This window comes from Morone saxatilis, unplaced genomic scaffold (assembly GCF_004916995.1).
Source record: "Morone saxatilis isolate NCDOM2014 unplaced genomic scaffold, NCSU_SB_2.0 Contig15, whole genome shotgun sequence".
NCBI classification, from domain to species: domain Eukaryota; kingdom Metazoa; phylum Chordata; class Actinopteri; family Moronidae; genus Morone; species Morone saxatilis.
In genome coordinates, this window is record NW_023339707.1 from 4,402,301 (window position 1) to 4,418,601 (window position 16,301).

At 40.0% G+C, this 16,301-nt stretch overlaps 1 protein-coding gene across 2 annotated transcripts in view; it reads right to left on the reverse strand.

The window, feature by feature from the left end:
- Positions 1-6: 6 nt before the first annotated feature.
- LOC118324207 (plexin-A1-like) overlaps positions 7-16,301 on the reverse strand; it is a 255,757-nt gene continuing 239,462 nt past the window's right edge. For both annotated transcript variants that reach the window (XM_035656416.1, XM_035656415.1), the window contains exons 27-33: positions 15,567-15,670; positions 15,383-15,479; positions 12,773-12,963; positions 10,454-10,623; positions 9,107-9,319; positions 6,808-6,958; positions 7-5,029 (exon numbers count right to left, since the gene is read on the reverse strand). In XM_035656416.1, coding sequence (XP_035512309.1) covers positions 4,934-5,029; positions 6,808-6,958; positions 9,107-9,319; positions 10,454-10,623; positions 12,773-12,963; positions 15,383-15,479; positions 15,567-15,670 — 1,022 coding nt within the window. In that variant the 3' untranslated portion in view covers positions 7-4,933. The remainder of the gene's footprint in view (positions 5,030-6,807; positions 6,959-9,106; positions 9,320-10,453; positions 10,624-12,772; positions 12,964-15,382; positions 15,480-15,566; positions 15,671-16,301) is intronic.

A 16,301-nucleotide genomic window follows, 5' to 3' on the forward strand; every position in this document is an offset into this window, starting at 1 on the left:
CTACAGTAGTTCCAGCATTAAGCCACAAAATATTTTTACATTTTTGCTCATGTAAGGTTAAATAAATTAGATACAAAGTGTAGCCAGTTTTAGAGGTGTCAGTAGGTGTATTTTCACTTTTCACTTTGTACATACATTTTCCATGCTAAGCAATGCTAAAAATGTCCTGACTCGAGCTCAGTAGGTAGTAGGTAGGTAGTAAGTACTACTTAACACACAGACGTGAAATTGGTTTCAATCTTCTTCGTGAGCATGTTTCACAAAATATTGCACTATTTTTCATCTCAAATGATGATGATGTCAAAATGCATATTTAAATATAATTATTTGTCCTTTTTTTTTTAACCTTTAGGTGTAGGTAAAATTACAACATTTTTAGTATGGGAAGAGGCTGACAAGGCACAGTGAACAGCTCTGCGTCAGTCAATCGTTGAGAGAATCTCTCCCTCCACCTCTTTCCTTCTCTCACTCCACCCTCCTCCCTCTCTCATCACTGTCTTTTTCTATGTGGAAGTTGAACGCCACAGATGCAACGGAATGGAAAATGAACCGGTACCGTGGCCTTCAAAGCGCTTCCTCTGCCTTGCCCAAGTCTTTTCATCTTTTACCCCAACAAGTGGTGAAGCACAAAACAAGAAGCAAAACTAAGAAACAAAAGCACCAGAGACCAAGTGGGCCTTATCTCGCCATCTTTCTGAAGTTTTTTTTTTTCTCACTCCCTACAAAGTGGTCCTTGGGGTCACTAACTAAACCTCATTACTCATTCCACATCACTTAAATCATTTTGACTTTACAAGTCTTCATCAAAAGAACAATTGAGCAAGTGAATAGCGGTCAAACATAAATGCAGTTGTCCACATCCTCAGACTGTTTCAATCATTAATTCAAACTGAGCAGAATGTGTTAATGAGTGCCTGTTCATGGAAGTAACATCACCTCAATTTCACCATTCATCAATCAGAAAGACAAACACTAAATACCTTCAATGAGGGGGTATTTAAATGACTATAAATGAGTGCTAAAATCATTTTGTGGAAGAACTGAAAAGCAGATGGATCAAAGGTAATCTCTCATGGAGCCGTTCTCCTTATGTGGATGAATAAAGCTTTGGTCAGCCGCCCTGTATGTTGTTTTACCCTGTGTAGATCAGTGGTTCAAGTATTGAAGCACATACAGTACGTTTCATTCTGTCCAGACACACATTTATGCTGTCAGAAAACAGAAAAACCCGAAATCTATCAAAAAAAGATCAAGGAAGAAGAATCAAGTTTTCACCTGATAGTAACAACATGTGTTTGGTTGAGTGGCATAAGGGTTGTTTTAGGTCTGGTAATTATATTTGAAAAAATAGGGTTAGCCCTATTAAGACCCAGACAAAGTGGAAGGATATGGACAAGGGAGATGGCTCAAAAAATCTGCAAGAATGTGTGTTACCAGGTCTAAGTTTGCCACATTTTCTACATAAAGTGACATGCCCACTGTCGGCCACGTTGGAGGTCTTAGATGCTTCAACGACAGAATGTTTATGTCCCAACAATAAGGAATATGTAATGTTCAATTCTATATTTAGATATACTTGGGATTAGTCATTCGATTATTAAACAATTTTTAGGTTAGAATGTTAGCAAGGTAATCACCTTATCTCAGTAGCTAACATCAGCTACCATGTGGCTATTGCCTAGCAATGCCTCATAGTTAACGCTGTACCATGAAATGATAATTTAGGTTATTTTAGTGTCATCTCTTAACATTTTAAAAGCATGTGACTTGGTGTAATTCACCACAAACTCAGGTGACTGAAACTCACCAGTCGCACCAAATGCAAGAGTCACACTTTCATTCCTGCTGTTAAACAGCTGTGACTGAACAATTATCACTTAGGATATGTCAGTTAGTGGTCCATCTGGTGCTATGTAAGTGTTGCTCACACATTTAGTCTGCTAGCTGCTGGTCTTCTTTGAATATAACTGATCTTTTTTTTTTAATCACCCTTACCCATAGATATTAATTTTTAGCTTAACAATTTTGCAACTCTGAAAAAAAGCTCTTTATTGTACATGTAATTATAATTTAAACACGTACAGTACATGTATGTATTTTTTTTGATTGGCTTTTTAAACTTACAATAAATCCTTGAAGTATGTGAATGTGCCATCAAAGACTTGAAATGTCTTTGTGTCAGCTAGTTTAGGATTAGCATCTACTCCAATATTGGCATGTCTGAGGCCATGGATAATAACGGTGTGGGCGGGTCTTATTGCAAATGGATTATGACTGTGTTTGAAAGTATTTTGAGTTTCACCTTTGATCCACTGGATTGTACTGAAGAGCAGTACTCCCTGCAACCACAATGATCTATCACTAAGATAGAAAAACTCAAGAAAGTAAGACTGAGGTTGAAAATAACTGACATCTTTCAATTTCCTCCTCTCAGAGTATCTCAGTATAGGCTCTTGGAGAACCGAAAAGATAACTCAGAAGGTTTTAGAGACTTTTAATTTGAAAGAAACCTACCAGGCCTTCCCCAACAGCCCTGGCCTGTAAGGTTACTGATGCACCTGCAAAACTCTGCTACCTGAACTGGACTGAACCAGAGGAAGCTAGTGTCGGCTGGTTGAGGCATTTCGACTCTCTCACAGGGAAAACAAATCTGAGGGAAGCGCTGTTGAAGAGGAAGAAAAAGAAAATGATTTTGAGGCATCTGTAACTGTTTCCTTTAAAGTCGTATTGTTCTAAAAGGTGCACTTGATGCATTTTAACCTGCTTTCTTCTATATCAAAACAAACAGGGACAAGATGGATGAGTAGAGGAGTTCTTTTCTTGAACTCTTCCATCTGATCTGACTGTTGATGCATCTGGTCGGGTGCTCTACATTTCAAAACAAGCTCTTACAGGATGGACGACCACATAAAGTATATTACCCTGGTTTGTTGAACATGTTTTTTCTGTATTTTCTAGCCTTTGTTATTAGCCTTGTACCCTTTTTACAGTCACAGGGGAAAGGAATGTCTTGTTTATGAATGCATGTTTTTTTTAAGCACTGCAAGTTAATGTGGAGCAGCACATACTGGAAGGAAAACATTTTAGTTTTTTTTCTTTTCACCCCTATAAAATCACAAAACGAAAAAAGAGAAAGGCCTTCAACTGGTACAAAAACACTTACATAAATCAAGCTACATTTCATTATCTTTTTCATAAACCACATTCACATTTCAAAAATGGAACCATTAGCTTTACCACCTTTACTGCGGACTAGAAAACAAGCCAAAAAAATTAAACAATACTGTTTCAACTTCCGCACACCAAAACTGGCCTTCATTTTGGATGGCACAGGTTATGAAATTTTTCAGACAAGAGGGGAAGTCTAGAAAACAAGACCGAGAGCACAGTGTGCCAGGGTTCAACTTAAACGACTGCCTAATGCCTCTATAGTTCTCTGCTACCACAGCATGAGGCTGGCTTCCACAAAAACGACTTTTATCTCATCTAAATCAGTTGACCAGGCCTCGATGTATTTGGTTTCTCTAAAAACAAACACAAAAGCACTGTAGGTCGGTTGGCTCACAGGCGACTTCCAGACATCATTTGTCTCTTTACTACCTTTAGAGCCAAACATGTAACACATATCTGCCCCAAAGACCTCATGAAATATAGAAAGTGTCTGTAATATATATATAATTTTGCCATTTACCTATTTAAGTCTCACTTTCAGTCACTAAATATGACAACATTTTTATCATAGCACATTTCATCTAACGAAAAGAAGTCTCTTTGCACTAAACAACATTCAAAGTAAAACATGGCACAGGACGACTTTTTCCTTGTGTTTTCATAAGTTTTCATCTTGGAAATATCAAATCCTCTTCTCAAACGTATCTTTTGTACATTAAAATGGAAAACATGTTTTTCAACGTTTCATTTGTTTTAAAAACAAAAGGTTTGTATTTATATATCTATATATATATATATTCATATATCCTCTTTTCTCTTTTGATTTAGCTTTGTTGTGCAAATTCAGCAGTAACACAAGTGGCACAGCACTGGGGAGAGTAGGCAGTTGGGGGGGAAAAATGGAATCAAATGCAATAACAAATCAAATGCAGAGTTATGAAACTGAAAATGTCCTTTTTTACACTACAGTGGAGTTCTTGTTGATAGAGAGTTGGAGAGTCAGTCCTGGAGGAAAAATTTCCCTGCAAAGTCCTTCCTCCTGGTTGCCCTGCAGTGGCAGCAGCTTTTGTGATGCCAAGTATCCACCCTGCTGAAGTGTCTTTGAGCAACACGCACAATCTCTACCAGCATCATGGCTGCTGCTCTGTAGCTGTCCCTGACCTCTGACCTCCCTATGGAGGACGGCAACAGAAAAGAGAAACTCCTTACAGGGATCAAGTATCGCAGTAATATATCCTGGATTTTTATTGGTTCACAGTCTGAACCATAATCTTGGCTGTGAAAAGCTACTAGCTGGCGGCTGTGCCTTTCCCGTAGCATTTCAGCTCTGTGTCTGGCTGAGTTTTTGGTCACCACTGTGCATGTACTGGTCCTGATTGTGGCCAACTGCTTCTTCCATAGAACTCTAGATGTGATGAGGGCCTTGATGAAAATAAACGCTCTCCTGAGCTGAGGTCCATATCGTCTGAGGCTGAGGGTGCGCTTGATTTGGTTGTTTGGGGCTGGGTTGGTGGCTCAGAGAACAAAAAAAGCCAACCCGGCTGGCGGGGCCATACTTCCAAACTCTGCTGTCTCTCCAGTGTGCTGCTGCTGCTGGGTGCTTGTGTCCTTGCAGTCTTTTCCCGCTGCTGTTCGTTGTTGTTTGTGAGGGTGATAACGACAGACTTCAAACGTCGAGGGGTCAAAATGTCACAAAGGTTGTCAGGGAAGGCGTATTGGTTGGCCAGTTCTCTGTTAGCCCAGGCGTGCGATTGGCCGGTCCTCAGCTAGCCAGGGCCATGGTGTCGATGACCTGCTCCAGCTTGCCACGGAGCCGCTGTCTGCGCGACTGCTCGTCCTTTTGTAGCGCTGACAGGATCTGGACACAAATATGGAGGAAGATTACACTATATCATCACACCTCAAACAGTAATTTCAATCATAGCATGAAGCAAAGCACACTGGGTGCTTCTCTTACGCTCCTTAACCTTAAATTTAGCTTGTGCACAGATACACCGGTTTTTGAACAGAAAGAGCGTTCTAGTGGCAATTTCAGTTTTCTCATTAGTGATTACATTTTAAACTAACGCTGACAACATGGGCTGACAAAATGGACAGGGTTGGCGGGGCAGATGTGCGGGCCAGTGGGATGTCTATAATGGCATGTTAATGGCCACTGGGAGTGTATACAGGAAGGTATGGGTTGGTGTCTTATTAAGCGTGACATGAACAAGGGAAGGAGGAGCTGGTACAGTAAGCACAAAAAGACTGTATTTATGTGTGAATTTGTCTTTGTGGTACATCATTTTGTTTAATGTGTGTATGTGCATTAGAATGTGTATGTGACTGTGCTAAGCACTGCAGTGTACAGTCTGTGTGTTTGTGTATGTGCGTGTAAGGTCAGGGCATGTGTTAGAGGCGATTGGGACCGTGCAGCTGCCTACATCTGGATAATAGGCTCTAATGAAGGGGAGCAGTTGGTTTGAATGGAGCCAGCTGCAAGCAGCCGGCGTAACTACTGTAATACTGTTGCGATAAAGGAAGGAGGGGAGGGGAAGAGGCTGAGGCGACTTATCTTTTACTACATGAAAGCATGATAAAGTAGGGGAAAGTGGAGGTTGACGAGGACATGTGGTTGTCCACCAGGGACTAGAGGAGTATATGAACCATGGTGACTAATGGGAGCAGAAAATTAAAGGGATGAAGAGGAAGACGTATAATAACGAGCAGATCTAAATACAAACTAATGAACATGTAATATCTTGTGTTAAAAAAAAGTGTAAAAACAACATTTGTTTTTATGTACATCCATATACTGCCTTTCTGGGCAGGAGCAATGACTTCCACAAGTCCTGTCTTCACTGTGAGGTGGCCAGATGAAATCAATGCACCTGGCCAAGAAAATTAAAACCCCAAATTGCTCTTTTTGCACTTTGGTTTTAACAGGACAGATATGAACATGGTATCAATCTCCTCATATAACTGTCAGCATGAAAGCATATTCCTTTAAAAGTTTAAACACACGTACATGCCTACATTCTCAACAGTGGACCAATGGTCTACACTGACTCGAACTCTGTTTCTGGTCATTTTGAAGACATAAAAATAGAGAAGAAAACTTACTTTTAAGATTATTTATCATTATATTGCTGTGAATGTGCAAACTGTTTTAAAGAAATTGCCAAGAGGGTTAGGGTTTTAGACATGATTTTAGCATGATTTAAAGGTTGACAAAAAAGGGACCTCCAAAATTTGTCCTTTTGGCTTTGTGGTGATAAATGTGTAATGACAGTGAGGTCCACTGTTGGGTACATATACAAGTTTACAAACACACAGACAGACAGACAGACAGACAGACAGACAGACACACATGCGCCTGGTTTATACAAAATACTGTACATGCAGGAAAAATCACATAAATTTAATGAAGCTCCATTAGCTTCATAAGCTCATGCCTTAATGTGCATCCTAATGGTGATAATACCTTCCAGCCTGTGCTGATGTGGACTGCTTATCAGTATAATTTAATTAAAATGACCTCATGGTATTCGTCAAAACAAGTAAAGGGGGAAATGACACAGCACACACTGCTACCCAGTAATTACAACACTCTTTTCCATTCTATTTGATTCTATTCCACATCCAGAGGGAGCTCACCTCATCTTTGTATTTGGTGATGTAGGAGTAGATCTCATGCAGCGCAGACATACTGTTGAACTGGCTGAGGTGCAGGCGGGACTGCTCTGCTAGGTAGGCACTCATGTCCTGATCACTGATGGCTGGCATACGGGAGATATCGGAGTAATACCTAGAGGAGAGATTGGGCAGAGTTTTGCACATATTTGTATTCTATCCAAAACTTGATTTACAGCCAGCAAAACTTACTGGTTATTAAATATTCTGAATGCAAACAGTGGCAGCTGGTGGCCAGTCTTCTCACTGGGGAACTGATGCAGTTCATATTTTCATGTTCAGTATTTAGGTGATGTTTCAGTATCATGCTCAAGGACACTTTAATAGGACAAATGGACACGTGAGGGACACAGCTGAAGAGGAGGGGACTGTGTGTCATTCAATAGCAAATGTGTAAGTTTTTTCTGCTTGAAAACTAATGAAGTGTAGGAAAATTATAAGGCAGGAAGAGGGTAGTCAGAAAAGAGTGGCTGTTACGTATTTCTTGTTTTTGTTTTTCAGTCAGGGGTCATCATTTTACTCAGTGACAGAAGTCCCTTAAGGAAGGAAGTTGGGAACTGGGTTTATTGGACTATAGTATCATCTAATGTAATTCATATACATTTGTATTATTCTGACGTTGCAAATACTGTGCCCAAGTCCGTCAGAGCTCTTGCTTGTGTCCAGTCCCCTTTATTCAAAAATAGATATATTATTTTGAGATTTTAGGTGCTTGGTATTGCAGTTATTTTCTAGGTTAAGGGGAGGGTCAAAAGAAAATATTAATAATGCAGAGGAGAACATTAAAATAAGTAAATTAAAAAAATTATATATAGATTCAGCCACGCTCCCTATCCCAATAATTTCCGTACAGTCTCTAATGATGACTGAGCGTTAACTTGCACCTTTTGAGGTCTATGCTGTCAGACCAACAACAATCTTCACATTATTGATTCAGTATTGTTGGCTGCATCCGAGGAGCAAAAAGTCCATTGAAAGCGAGGCAGGCAGAAAACACACAATGCAGTATATTAGGAATATATCACAATATTGAGCTGCACCGGGACATGTTCGCAGAATCTATATCTCAACTATCTCAAGGTTTACAGCAGCAGGGCAGGTTGGGGTTGAGTGTGGGTTAGGAGGCATAATGGAAACAAGGTTTAACTGCACCCAATTAAACATCACCTATAAATCATTATCTCATACTGCCTCCAAATACTCTCTGCAAGCCTTAGGACTCACTGTAGCACATTCAAGTATGTTGCTTGAAATAAAGAAATGGACTTTGTGCCAGGATAATTGTCTGCTCTTCTGTTCCAGCTCCAGAGTGCTGCGGCAGCAGAAGACAGGGAAGAATGCACAATGGAGTTTGTTTTTTAACTAACATAATTTAATCTAATTAGTTCATTTTATTCATCATTTTTATCATCAGTAGTTGTTATTCTCTGTCCTGTAAACATGATATTTTAGCAATCAGGGTAAAAAAATCATGACTCTTTCGTCGTCTCTTAACAACATCAATGCATGCTGTGGGAGGAGCTGCAATGCACATTGCCAAACAAAGCTGCTTAGAGACTATTGGACTCTTCCCCAAAAGCAGAAACAACGGCTGTGGCAAGCGTCGGTGGTGCATAACTTATCCCAAGTTTAGTTAAACATTCTGGAGCTGAATAAAAGATGAAGGGTGAACTAGAGGACGTTTTTCAGTGAGCCTCCATTTGCAGAGAGATGGCAAACAGTTGCTTCAAATCTCCCTTTCACCTGTGTGTTTTATTACATCACTTTCTTTTTTACAGCTGAAGTGGATTTGAAAATCAAAGGAATTGTTTTTTGTCTCGGACCTAAATTCACAAGGCAAGTTTAAAATGTCACAGACAGGACTTGTATTATGCGACTTTCTGCACTGTGAGAACGTTGTGTTTCATATTTATAGGCCTGGAGCAAGGTTGCTGTAATGATTTGCACTAATTTAATCCAACTATCTACTCCTATGACTTCACTCAAATGCTTTAAATGCTAGTACCAGATATAACTGTTATGTTCTTGTAATCTTACAGTTGTTTTTAGCTTAGCAGTTTAGAAGTGTAATTAACTTTGATCTCACCATTCTACCTACACCTCTACCTCCTTCTTTAAAGACAAGTTTACAGTTTATTAAAAATTTCCAGCTTCCAACAACTTGTATGGAAACTTTTCACATACAACTGTGGATGTACTGTTTTTTTCTTCTTTAATATAGTTGATTTGAGTGTCAGTTTGTCCAGGTTCAACTCTGACTTACCTCTCTACCCAGTTCTTGTAGTTGGGGATGTCTTTAGCGTAGAGAAGTTTATTTGAAGGCGAGTCTTTTCCTAGTTTGTGTTCTGACGTTGAACAGGAGTCCATGAAGGTCTGGGCCACCACAGACAGACAGGCGTCTGTGATACTGTTCTTATGGATGTCAAACACAAACTGGGGGTTCTTGATGACATTCACCCAGAACCGCAGAGGAAGACTGGAGAGAGAATACAGAATAGACATTGTTTGTGTAAACATGAAACTGTATTTGTAACCTGGCGATGTCCTGTCCTCATGCACCTTGTGACAGCTGTCTCAGTCAAAGTGAGTGAGTGTTTTGCTTCAGTTGCTTATTTTACTATTCTACATATTACACTAATTCATTTTCAGGTCTGATTAGTGCATTGTGTGCATTAAAGCTGTGTAGCAGCTGACTAGTAGAAAATGTACTTGGTCAGAACTTCAATAAAAAGCTCACCTAAATACTAACTAAATGCAATGCTAGTCTCAAGATGTTATTAAATCATCCAGTAAATTATGGCTAAACATCCGACACAGCAACCAGTTTAATATTTCATGCATTTTGCAGACCTGGATTTATTGATTTATTGACTTTGGTATGCAGTGTTATTCACAAAGCTATTTACTTTTCAGACATTTGCAGATGGGGTATATACAATTACTGATAACATTATGTCCTGTTACATAACAGACCCAATTACAAGGCTATTTAAATTTGAAAAGTAATTCCATTGTCCATAAGTCATCTGGTTCAGATAAACTTTTTGCGCAATACATCCATTATAAAAGAAACACGTCAAAACTATGAAAAACACATTCAAATTTTAGTCTTTGAATGGTCACGATTTGAACTATTAGGTTCAATAAAGGGGTTACAAATAAAAATGTTTACGTAAATTAGATTATTTTCTTGAATAATCAATAATTTGTTTAGTCAGTAAAATGTCAAACTTTAGTGAAAAAGGTCCAAGGTGACGTCATCCAATTGATCATTTTGGCCAACCCAAATATTAAGTTTACTATCACATAAGACAAAGAACAGCAACAAATCCTCATGTTTCAGAAACTAAAACCAGGCAAAGTTTTTGGTTTAAAAATGACTTAAATATTTACATACTATGTCATATGAATTATTCATATGCATGGGCAGTCAGCTAGGCTCAGCCAGGGAGAGACTCTAATGCAAATACATGAGGACCAAAAGTGAAGAAGCCTGGAGATCTAAAGGTGAAATTCTGGAACACTGTATCCAGTAGTATTAATACTGTACAGCCATGGTGATTCATTTTACAGCAGCTACAGGTGAAAAGAGACCAACTCCCTCGCTTACCAGTTGCTCTTCCAGGTATGTCGTACATCGTAGTCTGTGATGGAGTGTTTGTCGGCCTGCTCGTCCAGGAAGTCAAACATGTATTTGATGGCTAGTGGCAGTGCACTTCCTCTGTGGGCTGTGCTGAAGATGGTCTCAAACAGGTCATCCACAAACTTCTGTAACGTACCCTGAAAGGGAAGGATGGGGACAGAAAAAAACATTTTACATTTTTGTCAGTAGGACTTTAATTAATTAAAATTAATTAATTTAAATTAATTAATTTTAATCCTAGTTTGTTTTTATGTTGTTGTTTCAATGTATTTTTTAAGTGTTACTCTTAATAGTTTTAATATGGTAATGATTTTGTGTTTGATTTTATTTTGTAATCCGTGTTGGTTGGTTAGGATGGGACTTTTTTGTGTCATAATTTAATTTCATTGTTCTTTATCTTTATTTGATCTCATGTCTGACAAGCATTTTGTGGGGTTTTTTAATACACGTAATTTTGCCTTATTATTGTAACTTGCTTTGACCTTTGTGTTCATAGTTTTTTTATTACTTATATTGATTTAGGCCTTCATGTGTTGAGCATTTTTGTGCTGCTACTCATGATCAACCACCCAACACCACACCTCAAGGACACCACCCCAAAAACATTAGTTTCAAATCTACCTGTTAATTAGAGGAGAAGAAAATCTTGTGAAAACTCAGAGAATGTAGAGAATAACAATTAATACAGTTTCACTGTATTGTGTCATCTCCCCCCTTACCTGTATCCACAGCACCGGAATGGGCCATAAGTGTGTACATTTTTAGTATGAATGGCCCCGCTGGGAATCACAGTGATAACTCTGGCTCTGTGACTGTGACAGAATCACAAACAGGAACCCCAGCTCTTGGATTTGGATGGTGCTTTCCTCCAATGACAGTGCTTCAACATAATTACATCAAATGTAGCTAAATGAATTTCCCTAACAACACATTTGTTTCCCAGACTTCTCCATCTGGCAGAATCTATTACTGCAGAAATGTTTGGGGATCGTATTTAGTCAGCCGTTGTGAAATGGAACAGGAATGAATTCTGTCCCAGTCGCGGATCGAGGTACTGAGATCTGCATAGACGAAACGCCCGGGCAGACACAGAAAGACAGCCATGGAGAGACAAGGACAAGATGAGCTTCTCAATTGCATTTGCCTCTCTGTTTTTTTCATCATGCATGGCCAAATCTTCAATCCCTCAACAAATTACCTGTCTCCTGACACCTCCTGTATCTGCCTCCCCGCACTCTGCACCACAAGTCCACCTTTTATTAATCTGTTTTTTCTTATTACCAGTGGAAATTGAAAAGCTGGCTCTCTTGTAACTGCTGCCCATTGCAATATTTCTCCCCCCTCTTACAATTAGGAAAGAGATGGTAAACTGAGAGACACTGAAGGAGGAAAGGGAAGACAGCTGGATTGGCTCATACTGTTCCAAGATGGAGGGAATTGTTATGGGTCTGTTTATCCCTGTATTGTATACAATGGGCCCTTTCTCACACTGGTAACCAATATAATTTGGTTAAATGAATAAAAAAAATTATAAAGCTCCATCATCAATGGAGAACGTATACAGTACATATACTCATTTTATACAAGAATATTTTACTTGTAGGGTGTACAGTTTTTGCCCAAGTCTGCCATTTCCTCTCACAAACCAAACCAGTGTGATTTCAAGAGTGGTCATTCCACTCAAACTGCACTGCTGTCAGTTATAGGGCAATCATTCAGCATGGGAAGAGGAGAAGTTGTTTTCTTTTCACTGGGGTACCACAAGGAGAGCTTGGTGCTCTTCACTTCGTCATTATACAACACCACCTTTGGTCTGGTCATGTTTTTTCTTACCACTGCTATGCTATGTTACCCTGCTCTCTGTCCTTGCTGTCTTGGAATTTATCTTTGGAATTTGGATGTTTTTGCTCTAGGCTTTTCCTACTGTGGCTTGGATTGTACCTCCTTTGTGTGTCACTTTGGACAAAAGTGTCAAATGAATAACTGCAAATGTAAAATGTATGTACATTTACCTGATTTAGGAATGCATTACATTTTTATGATGTGATCTAATACATTTTTAGTCTCCTTAATAAGCAGCAGACTCTGTGTATTAGTAGTTTCCTCTACCATTAAATAGGTGAGGTGGATCACTCTGCCTTAAAGAGCTGATAATGCGGAAAAGATTCCATTAGTCTGAGTTTCAGTGGTGAGTTTTACTGCCCCCAAATGATTGTAAGTGCTGTCTGAGAGGTTTTTTTCACCCTGGCTGGAATAAACTTTTAAAACACTGGTTCTGTGTCTTACTTTTGTAGCCAGCAGCCTGGTCAGGTAGATCTCAGAGACCATCTTGCTGCCTCGGTCGCCCTCCCTTTGGTCCGAGTGGTCATGGTTCTTCACCAGATGCCACAGTTTAGTTCCACTCTCCAGGTCAGGGGTTATCATGGGTGTTCGGGATCGTAGGCTGTCTGGACTACTGGCTGTCCTCAGCATGCTCTCTATAGCCAGGAACAAAATACTGAATTATTTGTAGAACCATGTCAGCTTGTGTTCAGTGAACAAAAAAAAGGCTGGTTTCTCCTACCAGAGATCATTTTCAGATTTTCAAAAACCAGCAATTACTGCAGCCAATTATTCTTCCTTTCGCAGGTTGTACCACATAACTTAAAGCATGTAGATTCTCATTGCCTTACAGGTAAGTCAACTAATAAACCAAAAATCACCCAAAACTCAGTGTATTTCTTTAACCTTTTCCTCTCTTTTACAGACTGTGACTCATACTCCCCCTCCACTTTTCTCTATCATCTATATCTGTTTCATTATTCATGACGTGAGTGTCAAAGTTGATTAGAGTGAAGCAAGGAGATGCATATCTATGACTGTTCCATTTAGGATGGAGAGGGGAAAAGCAACCAGGGAGGTGAGGTGCACAAAGGGGACAGGACTATATGCTGAGTAGCTGTTACTCCTGAGGAGGAAGGATGGATAGAAGAGGTAGAGAGATAAAAGAGAGAGCTGTTGATGCACATTGCAATCCCTTTATGTTTGGTGAAAATGTGGAGAGGAGAGAAGAGAATGTGGGGGAGATGACAGGAAAGGGGGGTGGGTGGGCTAAATGGACAGAGAGACAAAAAGGTCAGGAGAGAGAGGGGTGAAATGGAGAGTAATGGGAGAGCACGGGATAGAAAAGTGAAAGAGGCTGAGTGGGGTGGTGTCTAGTGCTGTTGTTGCTTTTGCCAGCAGGGTGCTGAGTGGCTTTGATTCCGAACCCATCATGGCCACTGGTGGCCAACATTTACCCGTGCTCATAAACACACTCCTACACTCACACACACCCACATGATCACAATTAAACCATAAAGCAAATATGAACACGCAAACACATTATTTAAATGTATTCGCTGTGAATCAAAATAGCTGCAGCTGTGTATTTAAGCAGGATGAGATGATCATGAAAAAGAGACCTTTGATATTAGAAATGTAATGCCAACGACATTATCTTTTCACTAATCCAATACTGTGTAAGTGTTGTGTGAGGCACTGATTTAGAGCTTTCTGTTCTTATTCAAGTCAAGACAAATCGATCAGCATCTCAGGTATTTGTTGTTAGATCTGACTATGTTTACACTATAGCCACTCTTTTGGTTTAATTTTACCATTTTACCACTGTCATTGCAGTCATTTTGGCTCCAGCAGGCAGCTACTGAAAAGTTCTAACAATTACTGTATGCTACATGTCCAGAACCGAACAGCAGACAACCAAAAGTAGCAACTAGTTGGTGAACATGGTGGAGCATTTAGAAGCTATAGAGCCAGAATGTGTTTCTCAGGTGTTGGTGGAGAGCCAGAGCTCTGAAGGGAGTGAATATTCATTATCGGCTGACCAGAAACACAACTTCACACGAATGCTAATGTTGCTCCATATGCACTATATGTGTAAATATGGCAAGTGTTTTGTACAGTAATACCTTTTTACATGACAATACGTTTTATTTACAGGTTATTTGGCGCATCCCCAAGTAGGCAAAGATTTAAAAAGTTACTGACGGTTTGAATAAATGTCCATACCTTCCGGGGAGTGGTGTAAATGGGCACCTTTAAACACACTGTCATCGTACTGACCTTTCTGGTGAGTCGAACAGTCTGGAAAATAGAATATTACCTATTTTGCTGAAGACCACCACTTCGCTATCTGATGACTGGTTTAGAGCAAAAAGCAGAGGTCTCACCCCTATACTATTTTCAGCTACTATAATTGTCTTCAGAATCGGCCCTCAATGGATAACAACTCAAATAGAGTCTATTTTCCTTTCCAAGTGTGTAATACACAGCTTCAACAAGATTCCAAATGACTTCCAGTCCAAGACTTTTCTTGTATGTCATACCGCTCCTCTCTCTCTCCCTGTGTTTCCTATCTACCTGTACAGAGTCAACTATCAAATAGAGGCAAAAATGCCTGAGGGTCACTACACACTTTGTATCAGATGGTCCAGTTTTTTGCTACAGAGCAATTTATCTTCTAAATAGTTTAATTTTCCAGTGAAGTAAACCATATTGACGCCAGGCCTCAGTCTATCGCTGACTGCCAGGTGTCCTTTGTCTTTCTTTTTCTCTCTCACTCCATCAGCTGGGGATCGAGGTGTCTACTTTAATGCCTGTCATTTGCGGACTGCTTGGAAATAGCCGTGGAATGGCCTTGGCCTGGGCTGATAGCAACGGATAAAAAGGATTGGCATTCACTCGGAGGGAGGTGAAAAACACAACAACAATAGAGCCCAATCATAGCCACGATAAACAAAGAGAAAGAGTGAATGAAAGAGTTAGAGGGTGTGGAGGGAGGTAGGCAGTTGGAGAGATGGGAATGCTTGACGGAACATCTAAAATGGGATCACGTCAAATGGAGATTGGGAATCGTACCGTATCTACTGAGGCTCTTGGTGAAGGTGGAAGAGTTGGAGATGTTATAGGCAGAGTTCTGCTTTGGCACCAGGGCGATCACTGAACCATCTGTTACCTGCACATTAAAACACACACACCAAAACCCTCAGTGTATGAATGCGACTTTACTGTCGACTCTTGCTTGTGCCTGTTCTGTGTGTACCTGATAGTGAGCCAGCGTGTTGAGTCTCTTCCAGTCATTGTCGATCTTAGTTGTGACATCTTCATCTTGCAGTATGATTCTGGCCATCCGACCTTGACGCCATTCTTCCGAGAGAGGGAACAGAGGTTTAGAGCCAAGAACACAAGTACTCTGAGGATGTGTTGCCGCATAGTATTTTTCTCAATTTACTTTTCCACTCAAATGTTCCAGTGTGTAACATTTAGGAGGATCTATGGGCAGAAATTAAATATAACAACTTCACCACTAGATGTCACTAAATCCTACACACTGGTCCTTTAATAAGACAGGGAGCGCACCTGCCAATAGCTGTGAAAGAGACAATTTGGTTGATGTGGATGAGAGTGCACTTCAAACTCTCTTGCACACTTACTGCTAGTTTGACATTGGCTAATCTACTGCATGCCAGCACACGTGCCATGCACACGTGCCACCATTGGCCAACTGCCAAGTCTGACCAACTGCTGACCCCTGATCCCTGATTTGTTTCTATAGTAGCCCAGATTGGACAAACCAAGAAAGAGGGCCTTTTGTGTATTTTGAAGACACTGTTCCTACACGCTTGGAAGGCAAGCAGTATTCCACTAAATTCTACACACAGGTCCTCTAAAGCTGTGCCAATCAATGTTTTAAAATTAACTCAATCAACGCACAAATAATTACCACCACCTCGGCAGTTCTGTTCAGCTACACAGAGCGTTTTAGCATCTTTTAGCT